This window comes from Trifolium pratense, linkage group LG1 (assembly GCF_020283565.1).
Source record: "Trifolium pratense cultivar HEN17-A07 linkage group LG1, ARS_RC_1.1, whole genome shotgun sequence".
Taxonomy (NCBI): domain Eukaryota; kingdom Viridiplantae; phylum Streptophyta; class Magnoliopsida; order Fabales; family Fabaceae; genus Trifolium; species Trifolium pratense.
In genome coordinates this window covers 15,774,200-15,785,700 of record NC_060059.1, presented here as the reverse complement: position 1 = coordinate 15,785,700, position 11,501 = coordinate 15,774,200, and the positions used below count along the sequence as shown (strand labels likewise).

Sequence of the window (11,501 nt, the reverse complement as noted above, 5' to 3'; positions counted from 1 at the left end):
AAAAATACCATAGTAGAACAAAAATTCTACATTGATCAAATATAATCAAATATAAAACATAAAACTGGAGAAATATATAAGACTAAAGAGAAAATCCCGTTGACAAAAGGGTAAATTTCATTGAACTTAGATCGTTCCGTTAACTACATTACAACATTTCATCTCATCATTCCCAATTTTCCTTCAATCTAGAATCTAGGGTTCTTCGAATATACTCTTTCGTATTCGTTACTCTCAAATTTTTCCTTTATATTTAATTTTTCTTGTCACTGTTTGTTTACTTCGATCTATTTAAACAAGGTACTTATCGTGCTTCACACTTCTTCTTCTTCTTTTCTTCTTGAATCGATTTTATATCATTGATCTTCGATTTATTTAACAGTGTATTAATATTGATGATTGATGGTTGATGATTTAGGGTTTTAATTCGAGATCTTCATTGTGATTTTGTTGAGAAAATTAACCATGACAATTGCTGAATCGGATTTTCCGATTGATAATGGAGTTAGTTGTGTTCCGCTTTCACCGGAGGAAGAGAAACGGATCGTATCGGAGTTGGTGAAGAAATCGGAGCTTAATTTGAAAGAAGGCAACTTATACTTCGTTGTTTCCAATAGGTTTTAATCTCATCTGAATCTTCTTATATATTTTTTTTTGTTTATTTAAATTTTAGGGATTTTGTGCTATGTTATGCATGCATGATGAATTTGGATATGATTATGATTGAAAAGCTATGCGGATTGGACAGTCTTATCCATGGATTTGGGGTTTTTTAATAAGTTAATTAATTTGCTTCTCTATTTTGGCATTAATGGAACCATGTCTTGCACTATGCATGCATATGCATATTGATATTCTATCACTTGTGTTGTTTGCTTTGATATGTTATTTATAATTGCTTCCCGAAAAACAGTTACCCTAGCCCTTTTTATAATCCTAATAGTGTGTTAATTATTTATCCGTAAATATGATGTTACTTTACCCGAAGTGAGTTGACGATCATTTGTCGTTTTCCGGTTTTGTGGTAAATGGTCGATGATTATTTACGAGCAATAAATGGTGGCAAATGACATTGTGTTGTCGTAAATGTTACTGTTGGAAATTCTGCCGTGTTTATAAGTGGTGGCAATCCTCACATTACAAGCCGGTTTTGTAAGGATGAGTTAGGCCCATTATAAAAATCTAAGATTTACTTTACCCGAGGTGAGTTGTTGATCATTTGTCGTTTTCCGGTTCTGTGGTAAATGGTCGATGATTATTGACAAGCAATAAATGCTTGGCAAATGACATTGTGTTGTCGCAAATGTTACTTTACCCTAGATTTGTTGTTGATCATTTGTGGTTTTCCGGTTTTCTCAAGAACTAACTTTGTGTTAAATGATCATTTGTCGTTAGTTGTCGATCATTTGTCGTTTTCCAGTTCTGCGGTAAATGATCAATGATTATTGACAAGCAATAAATGCTCGGAAAATGACATTGTGCTGTCGCAAATGTTACTTTACCTGAGGTGAGTTGTTGATCATTTGTCATTTTCCGGTTTTGTCGTAGATGTTTGATGATTATTGACAAGCAATAAATGCTTGGCAAATGATATCGTCTACCAGGCCTAATTAAAAAAGAGGGCTTATTATTGTTATCAGTTATCACTCACATAATAGATTGTGGTGTGGCTGGCATATCATTGCAATGAATGTCGGCGTGAAAGAAGCGGCATGATGTTGTATTTTTATAGAGCAACAACGGCAGTGTGAATTGCAGGGAAATGACGGACTAATCGAGGCTGATATGGTTAACGGAATTAGGAATCCCCGTCTTCCCTATTTTTTGTTCACTAACCCTTAAATTAAATTTGTCAATGATTTTTAACATGTTTCTCCATCAGAATGAAGATACAGTTTGAGACCCTTCATTCATTCAAAGAATGACACACCAAGTTGCAAATGTGTTTTTTCATATCCCCCATCTCCGGCAGGTGATGCATTTTCTGGCCAAGCCCTTGGTTTTACAGCAACCCCTGTGACAGCACCTGTAGTTGTCCCCTTTCACTTGATGCGATGGCGACAGCACTACAGTGTCTCTATTGTGCTTGATTGATAACAATAACACTGTCTGACATTATCTTTTGCAAGCTCCTGAACCTCTTTTTAGTCTCTTCTTTCTTCTGGTTTCTGTCCATAGCTCTTACTCACAGGCCTGCCCTTTGTTTTTGCTGTAATTTCTTCCATGGTTCCTTCACATGTTTCTTTGTACTGTGAGACACAGAGACACATCTTCCGTAGTGAGGGTGTAATTATCAGTGATGATATAGCTTTCATATTTTTTTTAATAATTTTTTTAATTTCAAACATTTTTCTTTGCGGTATAAATTATTCCCTTTGAATTTGGTATAGCCGCCAGTTTGCTATGTGGGTTTTGACGACTATAATCTTTTGTTAGGGGCCAGTGTTTTTTTTATTTTTTTATTTTTTTCTTTCTAAATATATAATGTGTTAATTAACACATATCTGTTCCTCTTTGTATTATATTTGGATCCTGCAATAAACCACAACGACCTTCAACTGTGGTTATATGCGTTCATTTGTTTGTGTTTAGGGAAGAACCACTACTTCAAGAATATGTCTACATTTTTTAAGATGCTTAGATAAGTTTTAGTGCTTTTTTCAGAGTCTAAATTGTCTTGCTTTTGGAAAAAGCTATGGAAAATGCTACGTGTTTTTGTCAAAAGCTTATCAAAATGTTCCCTATATTGTACTATTACATTTTATATAAGATTTTATTTGTAGTCTTTCATTTTTAATAAAGACTTTTCTTTGCCACCAATGCAGATGGTTTTCAAGGTGGCAGAGGTATGTCGGGGATTGTGCTGGAATGCTTTCAACCGACCAGCAATCTTCTGATAGACCTGGTCCAATTGATAATTCTGATATTATTACAAACGGAAGTAATTGTGATGGGAATGATTTAGATATTCATCGAACATTGGCAGAGGAGACAGACTATGTTTTAGTTCCTCAAGAAGTATGGGAAAGGTTGTTGGAATGGTAAGCTTATTATTCTCGATACGTTTCTTGCTTTTTTGGTCTGGAAACAGTTAATAATCTTTTGGTTTGTAGTTGTAAATAATACTGTAAGAGTGAAATAAGAATATATTATTATCTTTTGATGCTACAATTTTTCTTTTAAAAAAGAGCCACAAAACCATCTTTTACCACACATAGTGGGATGTTTTCATAGAAATGTCACAGATTTAGTTCCACAAACTAAGTTTCAAGAATTAACTTCCGAATTGGTTATTTGAACTGAGTTTGTAACACAATGAAGGAGAAGCCTGAAACATTTTAAGTTTAGTATATAATTTTTTTTTTCTTGAACCCATATACACGCAGGGGCGGAGCACCCTATGGGCTGGGGAGGGCCGCGGCCCGTCCCGAAATTTTCGATTTTTAATAGGTACTCCCTCCGTCCCATATTATAAGCAAAAAAAATCACTTTTTCATGTCCCAAATTATAAGCAAAAAAAACTAACTTTTATCATTTTCAAGATAAACTTTTACTTAATTTACTCTCTCTCTTCTTTTCCCCATAATCAATAATCAATAAAAACTGTTTTTACATCTTCCCATAAAACTTATTTCAACAAACACACAAAAAGTCAACCTTAAAATTATCATATTTTACTTTTCTTAATAAGTGTGAATTTTTTTTTTGCCTATATTATGGGACGGAGGGAGTATTATATAGTTATACTATATACATATTTTTATATAAATCGTTATATATATATATTATTAGGTTCGAATTATTACAGGATGTTTTGTCTAGCCTAGTGGTAGTGTTGCGTGATTTTTATCAAAGGGTGGTGTGTTCAACTCCCTATGTCATCCATTTTCAACTTTTTCTTACATTTTTTTTAAAGCTTTTCGTTAAAACTTATTTATTTGATCTTACTAAGATTAAATAGATTAAATATTTATGTCATTTTATTGAAATAGTAAATCTTTATGGGTTTTGAAATTTTATTGAATGGTCTATATAATACAAACTTTTAATCCAACTATGTATTTTGTTAAATTTGTATTCGTTTAAATTATTAAGTAGCGTAATATTGATTATTGTCAAAAAAAGTAGTGTAATATTGATAAAATATTATACAAGTGTCGTTTGATCTCTCTTCATATATAAATGGCCCCTAAAACAAAAAATTCATACTACGCTACGGCCCACCCCGACATTTTAGTCTAGCTCCGCCACTGTATACACGTATGCTATTTTGTCTAAAGTCAAGTCTGGAAAAAGTTACACGTTGCAGGAGATTGTTCTTAAACCTTTTTCCCTGCTAGGATTAATATTTGAATTTAGAAATGTTATGGTAGTGGAAAAAATGAATTAATTCAAATTTTCAATGGACGGTTTAAGATGCTCGATTTTTGTAGGGTGTGAACTGATTTTTGTCTCACAATTTTCTAGGTACAAAGGTGGACCAGCATTGCCAAGGAAGTTGATTTCTCAGGGTGTTGGACAGAAGCAGTATAGTATTGAGGTGTACCCACTTTGTCTGAAGGTGACTGATGCGAGAGACAACAGTGTTTCAATTGTAAAATTAAGCAAAAAGGTACTTGATTGATTCCTTTGCAGCCTGTTCTGTTGTAGTTAGTTTTGTAATAATGGGAATGATTAGAAAATGATGTTTGTGGTGGTGTATCTATTTGTATGGAGTATGCACTGGTTGGTGTTTGACATCACCATAGGAAATGATTATACTATTTGGTTTGTGTAAATTTTAGTAATTTAATATTTATTGAATGACAGTTTGAACTGTCTTATTTGATATTACTAAACTATGTTATGAAAGAAGCAATTTTTATATTCTGTATGTTTATGTTTATATTAGGTCATCTGTCATCATCAAAATTCGTATTTCGCTTACAAGGGTGAACTATGTTAGTAATTCATATTACTAAAACTATCTTATGGAAGGGTGAACTAAATATCAACCGTCATATTTATATTAGGTCATCAGCAAAATTTGTATTTTGCTTGCAAGGGTGAACTATGTTAGTAATTCGTATTTTACTAAACTACGTTTTGGAAGAGTGAACTAAATATCCACCGGTTTTCATGTTTATTTAATGAATAACCAATTACCCATAAACTTGTAAAATTGAATTTTGCAACTGGAAATACAAACCATATATATACACATATGTGCTAGTGAATTTGAACTCTCAATATTCTCATTTTATTTCATTTAGAATGGAGAGAGGAAGATAATAGTCAAAATCTCTATGAGAACTTTGGGATTTGGGCAATCATTTGTTTTGGTATGAAATTACATGATTTGATAACAGGATATTCTATTATAAGACACTTATTGGAGGCCATTAATTTTTCCCGAGAAGATTACAATACAAATATAAGGAATTTTAAAACTTTTCATCTGGAATAGAGTAGCACCAAATTTGGTTATAACATGATATGATTTGATAATTGAAATGTGATATGAACCATTCTTCTGATTTTTGTTTTCTATTCCTGTATTGTTATTTTAGGCTACCATGAGTGAACTTTATGAGCTGGTGTGCAAAGTTAAAGGAGTAGAACCGAATGAGGTGGTATTCTTTTATTTTTATTTTTATGTTTTTCCTCTTCTTTTTTTCATTTGTTGTAAATCTCACTCCTGATTCCCTTTTTTGCATTTTTTTGGTTGTAAACTACATTAGGCTTCTATTTGGGATTACTTCAATTTGAGCAAACAGTCATTGCTGACGGCTTCAGACCACCAGACATTAGAGGATGCAAACATTACAATGGACCATGATGTGAGTAACTTTGAATTGTATAGATATTTTGATTGATTTAATAGAAGTACAAAGCTTTAATGGTACCTTGAGCCTACAAAGTGGATATTTTGAAACACTGTAATTTTGGTTCTCCATTAGAAGGAAGTTTGTCCAATGTATGGTGATGTGAGTGTCTGTAAGTTGTGTGAGGTGCTGAATATTCTTATGGTGTTATTCTAATTTTATGTTTAGCTATTATGATGTCCTAATTTTTTGCTTGGTATTGGTTTTTCTATAGAAGCTTGATGCCCCTAATTTATCTCTTGCCCACAGATTCTTCTAGATGTTTCAGTCGACACAGACCGTTCTACTCATTCTGGTGTGCATTCAATGGGAAATGAATTGGCATTGGTACCATTAGAACCTCAAAGATCAACTGTATCAATTGCAGGAGGACCTGCCTTGTCAAATGGTCACACAACTGGGTCTGGTTTTAACTTGTATCAGGGAAGTGGTCACACAACTGGGTCTGGTTTTAACTCTTATCAGGGAAGTTCTGTAAGTTCATCATTGACTACCGTGGACGATAAATATGACGGCTCTAGAGGTGAAAGAGGTGGTTTAGCAGGACTGCAGAACTTGGGGAATACCTGCTTTATGAATAGCTCTATTCAATGTTTAGTCCACACTCCACCACTTGTTGAATTTTTCTTGCAAGATTACAGCGATGAGATCAACATGGACAATCCTTTAGGAATGCGTGTATGTAACCATTTCTATTGTCTTATATTTTTTCTCCTGGTTATCTCTGATGTATAAGATATTGTGTACCACAAGGGCTTTACTTTGAAGGCAATTTAAATTAATTTCAACATTTTAACACTTCTCTGGTCTGCAGGGCGAGCTAGCACTTGCATTTGGTGACTTGTTGAGGAAACTCTGGTCCTCTGGGCGAACTGCTGTTGCACCACGTGCATTCAAGGGAAAGCTGGCCCGATTTGCTCCACAATTCAGCGGTTATAACCAGCATGATTCTCAAGTTAGTTTCTGCAAATTGGCCATATTTTATTTTTGGGAATGTAGTGAAGTAAATAAACCCTAGTGCTGTTATTACTTATTACAAAAGCTTTCTGTTATATGCCTGTTGTTCACTAGCATTTTAAATCATCTATTATGAATATGGAACAAATGCATGCAATTATTTTTTTTATGAAGTTATGCTTTGGGCCAATGGAATCATGTTTGGCCATTGAAATGTAATTCTTTTTAGTTTTTTTTTTTTTTTATTGTCGTTTTTTTTCTTTCACTTTTTAAGTGGTATAAAAGTAGTTGTGACTGAATTTTTTGTTAAAAATTGGCTGCCAAAAGTTCCCATCTCTAACTTAACATTTTATATAGTTTTCAAGAACTCAAATAAAGGACAACACATTTTTCAGGGATTCAGACTGTATTTTAACCTTATTTTAGTTGGGTTCCAGTTTTGTAGTAACAAGAGCTTTAAAAATTAGATTCACTTCATACAGTCATTTTCCTAGTACACTTTATAGACATTTTATACCGTGAAATGGGGGTGGAAATAGGCTTCTCTCTGCCTTTCCTTCTGACTTAATCTTATATTGCATTATGTATACATCTTAGTTTATTTGCGGACCAGAGAATTGGATATCTTTCGCTTAACTTGCATTGTCATAGCAAGTTTGGTTGACCTTTGTTGTAGTTTTCTTCTCTCTGCCTTTCCTTCTGAGTTAATCCTATATTGATATATTAAGTTTGCATTAGGCTAATGTTGGACTTGAGAAAATTTGACTATTGCTTGATTTTTTCTTGAGTCTTGACTTGAGAACTTAATGGTTGTTTTAAAATTGACCTTTCGTACTAATATTGAACTTCCACTTGTATATTCTGAGTCGTGAATTACTTTTTTTTAGGAATTGCTTGCCTTTTTATTGGATGGACTGCATGAAGATTTGAATCGTGTGAAACAAAAGCCTTACATTGAAATGAAGGACTCGGATGGTAGGCCAGATGAGGAAGTCGCATATGAGTGTTGGAAAAATCACATGGCTCGGAATGATTCATTGATTGTTGATGAATGCCAGGTGAGTACTTATATATACATCCTTGTTTTGCATTCATATTACATGAGTTCCAGTTGATCTTCCATTGATAAGCTGATAGCTACATGCTTTGTTGAGAAACCTTGTGATTTATTTCTATCAATTCTTGAGCTTGGGTTTCCACTAAAGCTTGGCAAGATAGAGTTTCAACTTAAGCACATATCGGGTATCTTTCCTTACCTTGACATTTTGATTTTTCTTGAATAAAATGATCAGGGTCAATACAAATCAACACTGGTTTGTCCTGAATGTGGCAAAATTTCAATCACTTTCGACCCCTTTATGTACTTATCATTACCCCTTCCTTCCACTGTCACCCGGACAATGACGGTTACTGTATTTTATTGTGATGGGAGTGGTCTTCCAATGCCATACACCGTTACTGTTCTGAAGCATGGTTGCTGCAGAGATCTTGGCCAAGCATTGGGCACTGCATGCTGTTTGAAGAGTGATGAAATGCTTTTTCTTGCAGAGGCAAGTGCTTCTCAGAAAATTTATATCTATTGTTGGCATTTCTACTTGACTTTGATTTTATTCATCGTTAATGTTTTATATTGTCTATCTCTCAGGTTTATGAGAATAAGATTTATCGCTATCTGGATAATCCATTGGAATCATTGACTTCAATAAAGGACGAGGAACATATTGTGGCCTATCGATTCAAGAATGGAGCCAGGAAAACAAAACTAGAAATAACGCACCGATGTCTGGATAAGTAAGTAAACCACTTTTGGTAAACTTTGGTTAAAATTCTCATCAGTGTTTATAACCCAAGTGACTGTTGAGTTATTGTTCCTATATATGATAGTTTTTATTTCCCAAGTGACATTACAGTGAATTTGGATTAAAAAATTCTTGATAAATTTATTCTGAATGGTTACTTGAATTCTGTTGGTAGTTGTAATAAACTTTGGTTAAATTCTTATCAGTGTTTATAACCCAAAGCACCAGACCACAGTTCCCATCATTTTTCTGATGTTTTGGTCATTGTCTCCACTATTGGGCATTTCAAGTACTACATAATTTTGCAGGTACCATTCAAGTTGGTACCTGCTATATTTGGTGTAGGATAGTATGCACAATCATTTGGTGCTGTGGCTTAGCATAGAGAAGTTTGCCACATCATGATTGCATAACCAGTTATTTAGATTTCACTTATTGTACATGTATCAATGATTTAGAACGTTATAATGCTTCAATCTCTCTATTACTGGTCAATTTGATGTTTGAATTATCTTGATGTTCACTGGACAGTGTGAAGGGCGGGGTTAAGAAGATCTTTGGAACTCCCTTGGTTACTTATTTGGCAGAAGACCCTCAATATGGAGCCAACATTGAGACATATGTACACAGAATGTTGGCACCTTTAAGAAAAGCACATTCTTCAACCAAGTATCATGAAGGGAAGGAAAATGGTTTCATCTCGGCTGATGGTGATGAGCAATCGAGCATCTCTAATTCGCAAAGTGAGCCGAGGAACATGACATTTGGCACTAGTGAACAAGAGGGGACATCCTGTGGGGAGTCGTCTTTCCAACTCGCTTTGACCGACAAAGACGGTTATAACTGGGAGCCCATTGAGAAGGAATCTGTGATTAAACCTGATGCACTTATAAAGGTCTATCTTGACTGGACTGAGAAAGAATATGAATTATATGATGCCAGCTATCTGAGGGATCTTCCCGAAGTCCACAAAACTGGATTCACTGTGAAAAAAACCCGGCCAGAAGCTATTTCTTTGTTTTCATGCTTGGAGGCATTCTTGACTGAAGAACCTCTAGGACCAGATGACATGTGGTAAGATTGCTTTGATGTTTTTGAAATGGATTTCATAGTAGACTACCGGTCACATTATGGGAAATATTGTTGCTTTAATTTTTTTCTCTTTTAAAAAATTAATTAGGTACTGCCCTCAATGCAAGGAACACAGACAAGCTACCAAGAAACTAGACTTGTGGAAATTGCCAGAGATTCTGGTTTTTCACTTGAAGCGATTCTCATATAGCAGATACTTGAAAAACAAACTTGATACCTTTGTGAACTTTCCCATTCACAATCTTGATTTGACCAAGTATGTGAAAAATAAGGATGGAACTTCCTATGTGTATAACCTTTATGCAATCAGCAACCATTATGGTGGTCTAGGTGGTGGGCATTACACTGCATATGCTAAGGTACGTTCTTAACATGCACAGTGATAATGATATTTGGTTTTTCATGCTTTGTGTGGTCATGCCAACTCTTGATTTTGTAATTGTGGATTCTTCGTGCTGCGTGAGATGCTTTTGTGCTTAATTTTATGTTATTTCTCCTGTGCAGTTGATTGATGATAATAAGTGGTACCATTTCGATGACAGTCATGTCAGTCCTGTTAATGAAGCTGAAATTAAATCTTCAGCTGCATATGTGTTATTTTATCAGAGAGTTGGAAGTGAAGACCAGATGGAAGTAGAGGCGTCTTAGGTTCATGCAGATTGTTGTAGAAAATGATGGGTCATTTTGTTGTTCGATGCCTGGATCATACGCGGAAATACAATTCGGAGCTTAAGTCCTGGATAGCCATTTTACATTGCAGTCAAAACAGCAAATTAAGAAGAGACTGTTTAACTGAAATTAATCAAAAATGTTATAGGCAAGGTTCTAGAAAACCTGTTCTTTTGGGAGTATTGGTTGACAGTAATTATTAAATGAATGATATAATTTTTTGACAGAAATTTTGCAGCCTAGAACTTGGTTAGGTACTTCTGTTATTTCATTTTATCAGAGGCTAAATAGATCATCATGAATTCATCATCATTGTCGTGTTGTTACAGTTTTATGCACCATAATGTGCTATAATAGATAGGGCAATGCTGTGTTTGTGAAATAATTTGTACTCATCTTCCATTATGTTGTTTGGATTTTAGGATCCCAATTACATAAAATGTGTGGAAGAGATGATGAAATACACTATACAGCTGATCATATTTTTATTTTATTTTTAATAATGGTACATTGCCCTTTCTCTTTATTATCTTTCTCCCTCCATCTGTGGTGCATTTACTCAACATGGGCATGGCTTGGCTGCAGCCTGCAACCCTGTTTTTGAGTATATTCATATTTTTGTCTGGTACAAGTCAAATTGAGCCAATGCTGCATTTTGTTTCTCAACCAAAACATTGTTTCTCGTGTCTCGTATCTTTTTGTTCTGCATATGCCTCTGTCAAAGCTTCATAATCTGAAATTTGTGCCATCTTCTGTGGGCAACAGTATGTCAATATCACTTTGAAATTTTTTCTCAAAAAAAAAAAATATCACTTTGAAATTTGGTCTAAGCTACCGTATAGCTAAAAAATGTCACAAGGAATTATTTGCAGCATGCCTAATTTCGGCTATTAAAACCTTCCGTAGTCAAAATTGACAACAATTATTCAATTTTAACTTTCCAACCTATTGTTAAATTGCTTGTTGCCTTTCAGAATCATCTGGACTTTTTGTTTTACATCAAAGGGTGCGTAAGGGACTGAGGTCAACTTTTGTTGTACTTTGATTCTAAATTGTCCATCATTGGATAACTTTTTTTGTACAAAGTACAAGATTAAAACATCTTTAAAATAACACTATA

The 11,501-nt window shown here is 34.3% G+C and overlaps 1 protein-coding gene across 1 annotated transcript; it reads left to right on the top strand.

The window, feature by feature from the left end:
- On the top strand, positions 1-10,907 carry LOC123902499 (ubiquitin carboxyl-terminal hydrolase 9-like). Its single transcript, XM_045952251.1, has 14 exons — positions 1-300; positions 419-617; positions 2,826-3,041; positions 4,468-4,612; positions 5,550-5,609; positions 5,721-5,819; positions 6,114-6,542; positions 6,679-6,819; positions 7,709-7,879; positions 8,114-8,371; positions 8,467-8,612; positions 9,152-9,694; positions 9,801-10,071; positions 10,217-10,907. Exons 2-14 carry the CDS (start codon positions 466-468, stop codon positions 10,358-10,360), a joined length of 2,775 nt encoding a protein of 924 aa, XP_045808207.1. The 5' UTR covers positions 1-300; positions 419-465; the 3' UTR covers positions 10,361-10,907.
- The last annotated feature ends 594 nt before the right edge of the window (positions 10,908-11,501 follow it).

Coding starts and splice junctions, on each gene's coding strand:
- LOC123902499 (XM_045952251.1), top strand. CDS start 466: ATGACAATTGCTGAATCGGATTTTCCGATTGATAATGGAGTTAGTTGT. Junction 618..2,825: donor TACTTCGTTGTTTCCAATAG/GTTTTAATCTCA, acceptor CCACCAATGCAG/ATGGTTTTCAAGGTGGCAGA. Junction 6,820..7,708: donor ATAACCAGCATGATTCTCAA/GTTAGTTTCTGC, acceptor ACTTTTTTTTAG/GAATTGCTTGCCTTTTTATT.